At 31.8% G+C, this 15,605-nt stretch overlaps 3 protein-coding genes across 3 annotated transcripts; 1 reads left to right on the plus strand and 2 right to left on the minus strand.

The window, feature by feature from the left end:
- Positions 1 to 2,335: 2,335 nt before the first annotated feature.
- LOC107030628 lies at positions 2,336 to 3,823 on the minus strand. Its single transcript, XM_015231894.2, has 3 exons — positions 3,653 to 3,823; positions 2,819 to 3,154; positions 2,336 to 2,613 (listed from the first exon to the last, which is right to left on the minus strand). The coding sequence occupies exons 1-3, from the start codon at positions 3,732 to 3,734 to the stop codon at positions 2,510 to 2,512; spliced, it is 522 nt and encodes a 173-aa protein (XP_015087380.1). The 5' UTR covers positions 3,735 to 3,823; the 3' UTR covers positions 2,336 to 2,509.
- A 2,673-nt stretch (positions 3,824 to 6,496) lies between these two features.
- On the plus strand, positions 6,497 to 9,128 carry LOC107031241 (fructose-1,6-bisphosphatase, chloroplastic). The gene is made up of 4 exons (XM_015232533.2): positions 6,497 to 7,032; positions 7,763 to 7,987; positions 8,282 to 8,788; positions 8,886 to 9,128. The coding sequence occupies exons 1-4, from the start codon at positions 6,610 to 6,612 to the stop codon at positions 8,955 to 8,957; spliced, it is 1,227 nt and encodes a 408-aa protein (XP_015088019.1). The 5' UTR covers positions 6,497 to 6,609; the 3' UTR covers positions 8,958 to 9,128.
- A 368-nt stretch (positions 9,129 to 9,496) lies between these two features.
- Positions 9,497 to 13,606, minus strand: LOC107029770 (putative GPI-anchored protein pfl2). Its single transcript, XM_015231214.2, has 7 exons — positions 13,325 to 13,606; positions 12,468 to 12,735; positions 11,018 to 11,218; positions 10,246 to 10,933; positions 10,040 to 10,146; positions 9,890 to 9,949; positions 9,497 to 9,804 (listed from the first exon to the last, which is right to left on the minus strand). Exons 1-7 carry the CDS (start codon positions 13,511 to 13,513, stop codon positions 9,776 to 9,778), a joined length of 1,542 nt encoding a protein of 513 aa, XP_015086700.1. The 5' UTR covers positions 13,514 to 13,606; the 3' UTR covers positions 9,497 to 9,775.
- Positions 13,607 to 15,605: the final 1,999 nt, after the last annotated feature.

A 15,605-nucleotide genomic window follows, 5' to 3' on the forward strand; every position in this document is an offset into this window, starting at 1 on the left:
CCTGCAGTCTGCACTCTGCATAAAGCTGCAGTGCACTGCAGCTGCAGCCTGCAGCCAGCCCCCCCGCCCCCTACCCTTTTTCCGAGACCTGGACCAACGGCTTTAAACGAAAAAATTTAAAACGGCTAGTTTTTTTTGTTTTATAAATTAGAGTTGTGTGTAAAAATTTTATATACAAATTACAACTTACAAATATAAGTCTGAGTATTTGAGAGAATATATATTTCCAAATTACATTTATATTTATAACTTATTAGATTTAGCAATCACGGATTATAAATTCTAAAATTTCAAATTTTCAATATTCAATTCAGTTCTAAATTCTTTATATCATTTGGTCATTTGGTGTATTTCGGAGGAGGAATCTTCTTCAAATTTCAAGTTTCGACATCAATATTTTAATTTTCATTATAATCGTTTGTTCTTACACAAACGTTTGGTAACTTCCTTCCACTCTCTAATCTTATATTTATTTTTTGTATTTATTATTTAACTTGTAAGTTGTTCTTGTTATATTATTGTTCTTGTTAAGTTTCGTATTTTATAATTTATAATTTTATATCATGGAGTCTTCTAAGAAAAGTAGAAGTAAAAAAGGTCGAGTAGAATCAGTAAAAAAATTAGTTAAAAAAACTTATAAAATTGATAATGCTTGTTTTTACATTTTTCATATGAATAGTAGTAGTAGAATTAATCAATTTAAAGAACTTTGTAATGCATTTAAACTTCCGTTTAGAAAAGTTTCGAAGCATGTAAGAACTAGATGGAATTCCTTTGTATGATATGCTTGAAGTTGCTTATGCATATAGGCTACCTATTACTACGCTATTTAATAATCATAATGCTTATCCTGAATTAAAAATTAATGATAGTGATTGGGATGAAGTAAATGAACTTAGAATATTTTTGAAAACTCATTTTATGATGCTACTAAAAATTTTTCTGGAATATATTATCCTACTATTTCTGAAATTTTAATACACATATGTGAGATTTCATCTATTTTTTCTGAATATAAAACAAATACTTTATTTACCTCTGCTATTGAAGTTATGATTACAAAATTTAAAAAATATTTTTTTCCTATTCCTCAAATTTATTTAACTGCACTTTTTTTCAACCCCGAATATAAAGAATATGTGCAAAAGCTTTAGTTGAATGCATTTATCAGAATTTAGATATTCAACCTGAAGAAGAACCTGATTTGGTGCCTGGCGCAGGGTTGGTGACACTAGAAAGAAGAAAGAGATGCATATGGTATGACATGAGAAATAAGAGAAAAGTTACATAGTGAGGAAAATCTATCATATGGATTGTGTACAAAAGAATTCTTTGACTTTTATATGTTCTCATATATGTAAAATGGTGTTGGTTCTAATAAAACTATTGAAACACAAGATTTTGCTGAAGTTATCTTGGTTGTGTTAAATTGTTGTAAGCTCATTAGAAGATATAATTGTGTTAGATATAACATACATAAGTGTGTGCCACTAAATTCTACACAACATAAGGTGTGCTACTGAATTCATGTTGAATGGATATATACATGGTCGTCATTGGGAGGCATGAGCATCAGTTGGATATATCAAATACAAAATGAAATTTTTTGAATATATCGAATACAAAATGAAATTCTTTGTTTTATTTGATTGTATTATCGAAGTTGAAATTATTTATGTATTTATGAGATCATAACAAAAGATTATACAGTTTAAATAATCTATTAAAATTGTTGGGCCCGTGCGCAGCACGGGCATTATTCATCTAGTATATATATAAATGAGAAAACTCTTATACCTTAAAAGAATCTAATGTGTATTGTGGTTCTCTCAATCATCATAATTAATTGTTAATTTGTTATTCTTTATAGGCGTAATACATAAATATGTCCTTTAACTTGGTTTCGAATTACATGTATGATCTTCAACTTTGAGTGTCCACAAGTAGACACTTAAATTTTTATGAAGTTGAACAATTGTCCTACGTGGTGTCCTATGAGTATTGTGCCATGTAGGACTCATGTGTTTATTTATTTAAAAGTTGGATAGTTAAAGTGCATGTTCGTGCATTATAAAAGTTGAAGGGTAAAGTTAAAATTTGAAATCAAGTTTAGAATTTAATGTATATATTATGCCTTCTTTCTATCTTTCATATTGTTGTAAGAAGTCTAGCCATGTACATAATTACTTATGACTTTTTTTTTTGTTCTGTAATAATGTTTAAGATTTAAAATTTGAAACTTGTTAAGTCAATTATATTATTTCCATAAAATCTCTATTCACTCATTTAATAATTAAAAAAATCAACCAATAAAAATTGAACAACAAATTCCTTGTAAAAGAAGAAGAATCTTTATTAAATTCTCAGTGACAAAAGAATTAGTACAAAGAAAAATTTCAGCAAACCCAAAGAATTAAAACATTAAGTGCAATATCTTCACAAACAACAATAATTGTTTGTAAAAAAACAATTATTTATATATTTTTTATTTGAAAAGGTGCAAAAATATTTAGAATGAAGAAGGAGATGGAGCAGGAGCATCAACACCATCTTCAGCAGCACCACTGCTCTTCAACTTATTGTTCTTGTTGCATAGGTCTGGCAAGTATGCTCCTACACATAAATAAATACAAAATCTCGAAATAATTAAGACGGTTATATAGATAAAAAAAAAGTGATGCATATATATTTTCATAGTCTAACAAATTATGCATATTTTGTAATATGCGTCATTTATTAGACAACAGAAGTATATATATGCATCATGTTTTTTAACGAGTGATATATCTGAACTGAATCGTAAAATTGTTGGATTTACCTTCAGCGACAGCCAAGTTGAAGTAAAGGTCAACAATATTGGGACATTGTTGATAACAAGCAGGGGCACATAATTTGGAGACAAATTGAGGCTCAAGCAAATCATCAGAAGAAATTCCAAAGAAATTTCTATTAAGACCACAAGATTCAATACATTCATCTGTTTCAATGTGTTCCTTCATGTTTTGAACCATAACTTCTGATGTCTTGCATTCATATTCACTACTAATTAAGTCATCTTTTGGTGTTTTTGCTTTTTCTAATACACACCTTTTTCCTGTTGATGAAATTGCAAATGCACAATCACCATTTGGCAAACTCTCACATTTCACCTCAGCTACAAAAATTAGAAAGAGAAGAATTAGATATACTCGTTCGTTCTGTTTCAATTTATGTGGCACTATAATTTAACTGAACATATAAAATTGTGTGACTATAAACAATTTCAATAAGGTTAAAAATGAAATGTTAAAGATAAATCATTTTTAATTATAAAAATATGACATATTTTTTTTAAGACTAATTAAAAAGAAAGTGTTATATAAGTGTTGCATGAAAGGAGATTGATCAAGAGCGGTTCAATATTGAGCTCAATATTTTCATAATTATTATTAAGAAATCAATAATTCTGAATTCTATGTTCATGCATATAAAATGTGCATGAACAAATACGAAATTTAAATAAATACATTATTTTCACGATGATTAACTAAGGAAATCATTATTTTTTTAATTCTTTATTTATGTACATTAAGATTAATGCGCATGAATTAAGACGAGATTCAACTGAACACGATATTTTCATAAAGATTAATTAAGAAAATCAATAACTTACTCTTATACACAGCATAAGTGACCTGAAGGAAAAGGGAACATGTCAAGAAAAGGATCAAAGATGATTTCATTGATGAGGCCATTTGTTTTCTCTTTTATTTTGTTGTGATTTTTGATTTTTTTTTTAAATTTTTCTTTTTTTTTGTGTTGGGGAAAAAATGGAGAAAGAAATGTTTCTTGGGTTTGTGAGGTGAGTTTGAATAAATGATTTTCTTGAGTTTATATAGGGAGTTTAGGAAGAGAGAGGCATAATTTAAGATGTAATTTATGACTTAGAAATCACATAATTGTTTGGTCATCCCCTTAATTAGTTCCCTTTTCTTTTTAATTTCTGTGGTGGGGATTATTTTAAATATTTGATGGTTTGTTTCCAATTTTTTATAACAAACTTTGAACTCACATTTTGACTTTTGAGAAATTAAATACTTTTTTTTTTAGCATATTTAACATCATAAATAGAATGAACTACAATATTTGTATCACTTTGAAGATTGTATCAATTGGTATGTATCAAGTACATATCAATTGGTATGTATCAAATACAGCATGTATTTATATATGGGCAACTTTCACATATAACAAACATAAATTTTATATTTATATGCTATAGCAAAGTTTGCATCATTGTGCTCTATAGAAAACTTTTATATGATTCACTTTACATATACAATTGAAGCGAATTGTATAAAACGAACTGTATAAAACGAGAAAGAGATAAATTATATACAATTTGAATTGTATAAAATGAGAAAGAGAGAAATTATATACAATTTGAATTTGTATAAAACGAGAAAGAGAAAGACAAAAAGAGACTTGTGCAGGGAAGATACAATTGAATCGAATTGTATAAACGAGAAAGAGAAAAATTATATACAATTTGAATTTGTATAAAACGAGAAAGGCAAAAGAGACTTGGTAGAAAGATATTTGTATTTTATAATTATAAGTGTATAGGACGAAGATATATGTATTTGCATGCGTTTATACAATTTTCTCTCGCTTTATACAATTAGAAACACAATTTATACAATTCTAATATATAAAGTGTGGGAGGCGAGCGACAGGAAGCGAGCAAGAGAGGGAGAGAGGGACTGACAAACAGTTTACTATGGAACACAAACAAATCAAAGGATAGTTACTATATTTATTTTATATTATTAGTTTGTCATTCTATACAATTATCCCTTTATATATTGCGGGTATATACAAATAATACAAGTAATACAATATGTATCAACATGTATGTATTAGGTGTGCTGTATTGAATACTATCTGTACTAGCATGTATTTATGTATTATGAATGAATAAAAGTAATACAGGAGCGCATGTATTTATTGAGTACATCATGTTTTTATGTATTTTTGTATCGAAAATAAATACAAGTAACACAATATGTATCATGTTGTATTTCTGTATTGCGAATGAATACAAGTGATAAAAGAGTTGAATGAATGCAAGTGATTCAACTTTTTGTATCAAACTTTAATCGTTAGTACAATATGTATTCGTCAAATACAATCTCTATATAACATCTCTTTTCCAAATCTCGATCACCTCTCTCCTCTCTCTCCCAATCTCGATTTTTCTCTCCTTTTGTTATGAAATGTCAATACCTATATGTTAGGACCGAAAATAAGCAGGTGTAAATGCGGAAGCTAGCAATGCAAACCTCGAAAGACCACAAGTAAGAAGACAACGAGAAATATATCAAAAGACACAAAGATTTAACGTGGTTCGGTCAATCGACCTACGTCCACAAAGGAGATGAGCAATCCACTATAAATATGAGAGTACAAATACAGAGGGAAACAACCTCAACCAAATTCACTCAGAATACATGGGAGGTTCACACAAGTGATAACGTATCAAACTTGTGACCCATAAATTCTCCCTCTAACCAAAACTCTCAAATCCCTTAAGACTACATTGTGAATGCTGATTAAGTTAGAAGGAACATTACTCTATTTATAGAGTCCTAAACCTTTTCCTACAAGAAAAGGATTAGTCAATCAAAAACCTTTTCCTAAAAGGAAAACCTATTTATGGTAAGAAATTTAGGGCAAATAAAATCCAACACTATACTATAGCTACAAAATTTCTAATTAGACCCAAATTATAGTCATTTCTGAAAATTCCTCCACTACAACAAAAACAACTTTTAGCGGCAATAAATAGACACATTAATAAAGAGTGCTAAAGTCTTTATCAGCATTAGTTAAGTGTCATTAGATCCAATGTCGCTAAAGCCTTTAGTGACACATACAAAGAATGCTAATTGCCGCTAAAAATATATATTTAGCGGCAATTGCTAATTAATTGTCGCTATTTTTAAAAAAACTCATTTTTTTTATGTAGTGCTCTAAGAACAAAACTTTGCAGCTAGTAGTTGGTCCAGTCAAATTTAAAGTGTGTTTTAATACATAAATTGTGATAATTTAAGAAGGAAACGAGAACACCTAATAGTTGAAATGTGAAAATAATAATTCTAATGTGTTTTTTGATCATTAATTCTAAAAAAAATTATAAATTTATGACATAACTTACTTAAATAGTGACACCAAAATCAAGCATGTGTGTGCAAATAATAAGAATAAGATAAAAGTTCCAAGCCCAAACTAATATGTCACAATAATCCTTTTTAATGGGCCAACACCTCCAAGTTGTTGAAACTTCAGAATATACTCAAAATTCTGAGAGCCAGGATTATGTCATATGTAGATTTTCAAAGCTTAACCACAAATTGAAGGAAAAGATTTCCATGGAGAAGGATAAGTGGGACCCACTCAACACAAATCTTCTACCAGCCTTACACTTTCTAAACCCCCACCCCACCCCCTACCCCCAAGAAAACTAACTACCAATGAGCCTCAAAAAACAAATCTTTGCAAACAAATATAACACAATGAACTTGTAAACTGAGAAATTTTAGTGATTTCAAGAATCCCAAGAAAATCACAATGGCAGCATCAGCAGCCACAGCAACAGCAACAACTTCATATTTAAGTGCTCTAGACAAAAAGACTCCATTTTTATTTGCCTTAGACAAAAAGACTCCATTTTTATGCTCAAAAAACAGCACAAAGAGAAGGTCATTTAATGGAGGAGTTAAGTGCATGGCAATAGAGACAGCTTCAGGTGTTACACAAACCAAGAAAAAGAGTGGCTATGAGTTACAAACTTTAACAAGTTGGCTATTGAGACAAGAACAAGCTGGAGTTATTGATGCTGAACTTACCATAGTAATTTCAAGTATCTCAATGGCTTGTAAACAGATTGCTTCTTTGGTCCAAAGAGCTGGAATTTCTAACCTTACTGGAGTTCAAGGTGCTGTCAATATTCAAGGAGAAGATCAGAAGAAACTTGATGTTGTCTCTAATGAGGTTTGTTTGTTACAATTCTTCTTATAATAGCTCAATAGAAACATTAATACTCTGTCCCTTATCATATGAAGTTATTTAGATGAGTTTAACTTCTATATACTGACGATCCGAGCACTTAAAATATAACTAGTAATCCGAAAATATACTCATGTCGTCTGGTAGAATGTATAAGAATAGTACTGAATAAGGTGTATTAGTAATACTGGTACTAGTTATTTTTTTTATCCACTGTTTGGTTTGGTGTATTAAGGGTAGTTTTGTCTAGAGCCATACTTATACATGTATTAATAGCTCTTGTATTGCTAATATCGTGGTTTACTATGTATTAGTTATACACCCTATAATACTGAATAGGTTACTCATACATAAGTTGAAAAACCTATCAAGCAAAGGATTAAATAATACTACAGTTAATACATGTGTTATTTTCTCTAATACATCCTATCAAATGACGAATTGTGTTCACTGTCAGTGTATATAAGTTACCTCCTATTGGATTCAAGTTGCATACATTGATGGTGTGAAGAATTTTTACACTACCTGTTATGGAAGGTCCTTATTCTTTTCTTTTTTTTTAAGGTTACCATATCAGGCTTACTGTGAAGAGTTAGTTTAATCTGCTTGTGTAAAACATCTATGGAATGTCAATGTGCATAATGTAGACATTCGTAGAACATTAATACACTAATGATTTTGGTTTCTGAAGGTTGATGTTTGATGGATTGAACAGGTTTTCTCGAATTGTCTAAGATCAAGTGGAAGGACTGGGATTATAGCATCAGAAGAAGAGGATGTACCTGTGGCAGTGGAAGAGAGTTACTCAGGCAACTACATTGTGGTGTTTGATCCTCTTGATGGATCATCAAACATTGATGCTGCTGTGTCTACCGGTTCTATCTTTGGAATATACAGCCCGAATGATGAGTGCCTAGCTGATCTTGGAGATGATTCCACGGTAATTACCAAACAAGATATCCTTCCTTTGCCTCTAAAAGAGAACTCTTAATAGCTAATGTAGTGTTCTGACTTGTGACAATGTGTTATCTTTGATACATAATGCACCGAGAAGTAGGATCATTTACTGCTATGCTTCTTATATCTGTTTGATGCTTTCAATAGTCAATTGGACCTCTGCTGCATGAATGTAACTTTTCCAGTGTGGTTGTGAGTTTTGGCATAAGCCAAAATCCATTCATTATATGTAAAATACTTTAACGACCGATTCACCAATGTCTGTTGAATATTGCAGCTTGACAATATAGAGCAGAAGTGCATCGTGAATGTATGTCAACCAGGGACAAACCTTCTTGCAGCAGGATACTGCATGTACTCAAGCTCTGTGATTTTCGTACTCACCTTGGGAAATGGCGTTTTTTCCTTTAACTTGGATCCAATGTATGGAGAATTTGTTCTGACTCAAGAAAATGTCCAAATACCAAAGTCTGGAAAGATCTATTCATTCAATGAAGGAAACTACCAGCTCTGGGATGACAGGTTGAAGAAATATATCGATGACTTGAAAGACCCTGGCCCTAGTGGCAAGCCTTACTCTGCAAGGTACATTGGTAGTTTGGTAGGTGACTTCCATAGAACTCTTCTATATGGTGGCATTTATGGTTATCCTAGAGACAAAAAGAGCAAGAATGGAAAGTTGAGGCTTTTGTACGAGTGTGCTCCCATGAGCTTCATTGTGGAACAAGCTGGTGGCAAAGGATCCGATGGTCACCAAAGAGTTCTCGATATCCAACCAACTGAGGTAAAAAACCCCAATAGCTAAGTTAAATCTGTTATTAACAAGTGAGTATATATATCAGTCAATTGATTTGGTATTTCTTTTGTTTCTATCTTTGCAGATACATCAACGAGTTCCATTGTACATTGGAAGCACAGAAGAAGTTGAAAAATTGGAGAAGTACTTGTCTTAATTCCGAAATCAAGACGAGACTGTGAATTTGTAAAATTCGAAAGAAATTATTTTCACAAGTCTAGGAACCAATTGCTAAAGCCATTATCGGTTCAAAGCTTTGCGGTGATTCAATTCATAAAACAATGTAAAGGTTTTTCCATATCTAAAATCTGTCATCCTCTTTCTTGAAGTGTTTGTTCACTTTTTGTTATTTCTGTTGAGGTATAAAAGGATACATAGACCAACACAGAGTACCAGAAACTCATGTAGGGTACTAATTTCATACTATAAAACAGTGTAACTTAGAAAACTAACAAAAGAAGGGGTGAATCCTGAGGAGCTTAGACCAAGAAGCTGCAGTAATTAAGCATGTTGAACTTCTTTTTTTTTCTTTATTGAACCCATTTTAACAAGTAAAACCATGACAAAAAATTCATCATACTACTAACAATTATCCTCTGTTGAATTTTTTGTTATCATGACATGTTCCATTCAAGTTCAAATAATCCATCCTTCAACATAGAAAGTACACAAAGGTGGATGTCAAATAATGATTCGATAACAGACCATAACAATAATCAGATATTTCTCATAATCAAATTTGCTATAAGCTTGGTCATGTCAAATATATTTATAAAAATTCCCCTAATATGCTTAGACATAAGCTATATATAATCAATATACTGGCTAGGCCTGCAGTTGTTAATTCTATGGAAACAAATCCTAATCCAGTGCACTTACACTTTTTTGCTAATGAATGGACAGTTACTATGTAAAACTAAATTTGTGTCATAGTCATCTGTGCAAGTGTTCGTCAATTTCTTGCACAAAGATCTTCTAATCCTTCAAGCTTCTGATATTTTTAACTGCAAAAATGAAGGCATGGAATAGTATCTTCAGTTTGTGCTTTTTGCAAATTGAAAAGGAGAAAATAGACAGTTGAAAAGTTACCTGGGCTTAAAATTTGGATGCATTTGGTAACTGATTTTGTAGTGGTCAGAGAATCTGAACCTGAATGATCAAAGTGAAAAAATCAAAACTCTTTCAATGACTTCAATGAAACCAATCCAGTCTAATTCATAGTCAAGAATCTCCTTTTACCTAGTACATTCGTGCCTTGCTCTGAAAAGACTTCAGTAACTGTCGAAGAAATATGAGAAGTCATCTGGTTTGAATCAGTATTGACATTTCCTGATTCATCAGGTGACCTGTGCATTAAACATCAAATGGGGACTCAGAAACCATGCCTAATCTTGCATTAGATCAAGGAAACTAAACATAAATCTGGACAAGGCAAGTAACTGTACCCTGAAAAAGAATCTGGGGAAGAATGCAATGTTGGCTGGCAAGAATGATCAATCCCCTCTCCATCAAGGTCAAAATCATATAGTAGTTCAGAAAGATTAAAACCCACCCCTAAAGCATCTAAACTAGACAAATCCATGTCAAAAATATCGCCTTCTTTCTCAGATTCAGACGTCGAAGTCATGTCTGGGCCAGCTGCCATTTCTGAATTACATGGGATGTTATCTGAGGCACCAAAATCCAGCCTACTTTTCACTTGATCTCGCCTAATAGACCTCTTCATGTTGTTCTTTACTGGAGAAGTTGTTGAAATGCAATGATTTCTTTCTATGGAGTAAAATATTTGTTTGGAAGGGCTCACTCGAATTGTTTCTGACGAGATGATTGTGCGATTCGTGGCAGTTACAAGAGACGGTGTAATATTTTTGGTGGAAGTAGCAGTTGAACAAACGTCCACTGGAGAGATAGATTTGTCAGTCTGGGATGAAGATGCTCTTGGCGGTGTTTTTGGGCCAGAAGAATTAGTTGGAGGGGACTGAATTTGCTGGCTGAACAAAGACTTGACAACATTAGATCCTTGAACAGGTGTCCTGTCAGATGCAGTAGCAGGATCTGATAATTGAACTGCAGAATTATTCACAATGTTGTTTTGTTTAACAGAGCTAGTTGGTTGTACATCTGTACTAGGATCTGCAGGAAAGTACGATAATATCATGTCAAATATTAAGTACATTTGACATGAAGTGACAAAAGATCAACTTCAAATGAATTTACCTTTAAGTGGCAGCTGGTTAGTGATCAAGTGTTTACGAGATCTCTTGGCAATTATGGGAGCTGCAGAAACATCTTTGAAGCCTTTTCTTTTTGAGGTTGATGGAATGGAATTTGGACTAGAAAATTTCATGGTATCTAGAGCAGTGTTTGAAGGCATTGATGCTGACATCAGAGCTCCACTTGTGTGTGCAGAATAATAACCTGATAAAAGTACTATAGTATAAATCTTCAAGTAAATAGTAAAGTAGATGTCCAAAATCTGGCACAAATCAGTAGACTAGTTAACAAGGACATCCAACACAAAACACAGCACTATCTTTCTATGAACAAATGATGTACTATTTCTTGAATGTGATCATGAGCAATCAGTAACAGCTCCACGATCCAATCTTTCTTTTGGAGGCTTTACCTTTTAGGGATGAAGATAGTTTTGCTTTAAGGCCAAAACTATATGCTGCATGTCTTCAGTTGGGAACTAGATGCAGTCTAGAAAAACAGACATTGTACATCCCATTGCATACAAGTAATGGTGGTCACACGAATGCAAGAATAATTCAGGAGGAATATGTAAAAATATTAAGTTCTTTGCCTGTTATGGTTTATTGAAAGAGAATTAGGATCCAAGATCCTCTGTTGCTTCCACATATTAGAGAATGTGCAAGGATCAAATCTCACTCTAGTATCTAGGAATGGCTTCTGCAGATACATTCCTAGTAATGAATATGAGCGCAATTGAAATTCCTGGGGAGTTATATGCATTTCTATATATCTTCTTATTTTCTTTTTTTTGAACTATCACTCAGAACCTACTATCATATATAGTAATGTGTGTAATAGCACTCCAGACCCGCTATTATAAGATCCTAAATCAACCTATGCAAATTAGTACTTATAGGTGGTTGTTTCAGTTGGATGTCAATCCTGTTACATGAGCCAAAACAATCTCATTGGGAAGATGAATAAGTAGAATGTATATTGACAAAGATAAAAGTGACAGGATTTGCTGTGAATCATGAAGTCTCACTCATTTCATGGAAGTCCAAGAAACAGAATACAGTGTCGAAGAGCTCAGCAGAGCAAAATACATTAGCATAGTTTCAGTGGTGTCTTAGTTAATATGGCTTATTGGTTTATTCAAAGAGTTAGTTATCTGCTATTGAACTGGCTATTGCTCCTTAAAGTGATAGAAAGACTGTCCTTCAGATAGCAGCTACTCCAGTGTATCATGCAAGGACAACGCATATAAAAACAGATTATCATTTCATCCAGGAGAAAATACAAGCAGGGTTGGCGATAAAAACTTGGAAGTAATACATCTAACTTGTTTGAACCTTCCATGTACCAAACAGGATAGTATCACATACAACGACATAACTTATACTGAAAAGCATTGATATAAACTAAGAAATTAATTCAGAAAAAAAAAAATAAACAAAGGTAGAACGCATACCTGAGGTTACTGGGGAAGACCCATTAACAGTACTTGGCAAAGCACCTGTTTTGGGTATTGAAGAAGAAGCACCAACAGAGGAAGGCAGGGTCAGATTCGTGGTAGCATTGTAAGCATTCATAACATGTTGCATCCCGTTTAGTAAATTCTGAACCCGTGTTTTTTCGTGATCCAATCTACACTTCTCTTGATCCATGAACACTTTCTGCTCTTTCAAACTTATGTACTCATCCAACATATCTCCTAAACTCAATAAACTCCTTGGCGCCTATTCATTATCACACACCCAAAAAAAAACAAGGATTAATCCAAGAAACAAGGAATCAAGGAGGCATTTGGCCATGAAAATTGCAAGTATTCAAAAAAGTAGTTTTTTTATAAAGTGAAAATGGTATTCAAAGATTTAAGTCATGTTTGACAATGAATACCAATTGCAAATTTAGTTATTTTGTAAAAAGAACAGAAAGCAGTTGAATTCCGAAATTTTCACAAATTTTATAATCAAACATGTCTTCCAAAATTCTATTCCGAAAGAACGCCCCTTTAAATTTATTAATTTTCTTGAATAAATACATACATATTATATGATGCACTCAATGAACATAAACCCTCGATTCTAACTCGAACCAATTAGAAACACTAAAAACACTCATAATCTATCCAAAAAACAAGAACATATAAAATACATTCATAAATCATACCTAACTTCAAATCCTAAATCCATCTCCATAACTAACATAACATCAATTCATTACCGATACATCATGCTAACCCACTCCTAATTAATCACAACATTCATATACACAAATTGAAATCCTAAACAAAAACAAATCAACATAATTTTAACCTATATATACCTCATTAACAGGAGACTTAGCGAGAAGATGCGAAGCTTCGGATCGAAAAGTAGTTCGAGTTTCAGTGAAACTATTGTCAGAGAGGTATCGATCGACGATGAACGCAATCTGCACCGGAGTAACCTTTCCTTTACCGATGTTTTCGGTTTTTCGAGATCTGCTTTGTCTCCCCATTTTCGGTTTCTGCATCTGAAAGAAGAAAACAGAGGGAAAATGTATGAAGATTTTGGAGGGAAGAAAAGCATTTGATATTTGTAAGAAGTGAGAAATATGGAGGGAAAGGTTAAAAAATAAAAGAGGGAACATGAGAGAATTTGTAAAATGAGAAAATGCGCGGGAGTATTCGAAAATTTTAGGAGGAAAAAAATAAATATATACCATCCAACATAACATATTATGAAATGTAACTCAATATATAATATTAGTATATAATATGTGTATGCAGTATATATTATATACTTAAAAGGACGGTGTATCCTTAAGGATAGTGTCTTCGACACGCCTCAAGTTATGAGAATTTCCTACAAGAGTTTATGGTGAAGTACAAGTTTTCGTAAATGTTTGTGATGAAGGTACTTTTCGTAAGAATTTACAACACATATTATGTTTTAATGTATCCGAGCAACATATTTATGCATTTGAAATCGTATATAATTTATCCGAGCTACATATTAATCTACCTGAGCTTCAATTATTATATCGGATTTTTAAAATTTTTAAGAGATTAATGTAATAGAAACTTATTAGGGATGGATTGTAATTTCATATCAAAACTATGAACTTTATGTAATTTACACATTTTAATAGTATCAAGCTTTCCCCATATTTTCACATGTCATAATTTAAATAAGTTATGTTTCACAACATTATCCTACCCCAAAAAAACTAGGATAAACATTTAACATCAACCATTCAACTAAAGTTGTCAAAAAGGCTGGTTCAGTCCCATTCGATTCAAGCCTCGTGGATCAAAGAATTTGACGGACTATCCTTTTTATTTTTTAAAAATCTTTTTCAAACGTATAATTCTATAGCATCAAGAATATGATTTTTTTTTCAAATCAAATACCGTAAACAATGGTGTTGTTTTAATATTATTAACAAAAGATCTAGTGTGATTAACATATATCTCGCATACCAGATACGCGAGATAAGAGAGTGACAAGCAAGATGGAAGGAAAGCGAGGGTGCAAAATTTGTCTATGTATCCTAGATACATGTGAATCTACTTAGAAAGAGTATATTTAGAACGAATTAACTTAATTTTGAATCTCTATACTCTGATATACATGTATCTAGACATACCAAAATCTGGTAAGATTAATATTATATTATAAAGTAACGTGTATTTAAGTAATTAGATTATATACTATTAAGATTATTATAAGTAATTGTTAAATAAAAGTTATGAACTATGGACCGACCCCGTTCGAGCCTCAAGGGTCATGGACTTATATGGACCAAATTTATAAGATCTAGTTTTAAACTTATTTGAAAAAATCTTATTTCAATCCTACCCCAATAACGAATTGAGTTGGGCAGGCGCCATGGGCTAAGTCCGTTTACAATTCTACGTTCCACCTTACATAATCTTATTTGTGCAAATCTCCCAAATTTTAGGAATGGATAAATTAGTAAACTAGTCAAAAATCTTAACATAATTAAAAACATTCATATTTTAAAAAAATTAGTAAAAATGTCAAAATGTCAATATTTTATAAAAATATCGTGTATCATAATTTAAACCCTATTTTATCTCACCTTAATTATACCTTTTCCAACTCATTCTCTCTCATATGTTTTTTTTTCTATCTCACTCATTTCTCTTTTCCAATTCTTCTTCATTTTTCAATTTCACTTCTCTTTTTCGTTCTTTTCATTTTTTTTCTTCAAAAATTGGGAAATATATGTCTAAAGATATTCACAACAATCCTTTTGATTAAGGTATGCATCTTCATATGATTTTTAGATTTGTTTACTATTTAAAAAAAATTCAAAAAATTTGTTTGGAGTTGAGATTAAATCGATCAACGCTCATTTAGGGTTTGAAAACCATAAAATCACTCTCTAATGATTGAATCTAAGAGGATTACAAGTGGTATGCAACTTAATCAACAATTTTCTAGCGATTTTTCATCTAATTTATATATTACTCAAGAAATAACGGATAATATAGGATCCACTGCTAAAATAACGGAAGAAAGACGATCAAAGAGTTGGTGTTTGCATATTTTTGTATCACTATTAATAAAAGGAAGAAAAATTGGGTGTAGAAGATTTC

Source organism: Solanum pennellii, chromosome 9, assembly GCF_001406875.1.
Source record: "Solanum pennellii chromosome 9, SPENNV200".
Classification (NCBI taxonomy): Eukaryota; Viridiplantae; Streptophyta; class Magnoliopsida; order Solanales; family Solanaceae; genus Solanum; species Solanum pennellii.

Bases quoted from the DNA above. Each gene is read 5' to 3' on its own strand.
- LOC107030628 (XM_015231894.2), bottom strand. From the start codon at position 3,734: ATGGCCTCATCAATGAAATCATCTTTGATCCTTTTCTTGACATGTTCC. The intron at 3,155-3,652 runs GTAAGTTATTGA...TAATTTTTGTAG, and splicing joins CACTTATGCTGTGTATAAGA to CTGAGGTGAAATGTGAGAGT. The intron at 2,614-2,818 runs GTAAATCCAACA...ATTTATGTGTAG, and splicing joins CAACTTGGCTGTCGCTGAAG to GAGCATACTTGCCAGACCTA.
- LOC107031241 (XM_015232533.2), top strand. From the start codon at position 6,610: ATGGCAGCATCAGCAGCCACAGCAACAGCAACAACTTCATATTTAAGT. The intron at 7,033-7,762 runs GTTTGTTTGTTA...TGGATTGAACAG, and splicing joins TTGATGTTGTCTCTAATGAG to GTTTTCTCGAATTGTCTAAG. The intron at 8,789-8,885 runs GTAAAAAACCCC...CTATCTTTGCAG, and splicing joins TCGATATCCAACCAACTGAG to ATACATCAACGAGTTCCATT.
- LOC107029770 (XM_015231214.2), bottom strand. From the start codon at position 13,513: ATGCAGAAACCGAAAATGGGGAGACAAAGCAGATCTCGAAAAACCGAA. The intron at 11,219-12,467 runs GTATGCGTTCTA...TACTTTTATCAG, and splicing joins GTCTTCCCCAGTAACCTCAG to GTTATTATTCTGCACACACA. The intron at 9,950-10,039 runs GTAAAAGGAGAT...TTGATCATTCAG, and splicing joins GCAAGGCACGAATGTACTAG to GTTCAGATTCTCTGACCACT.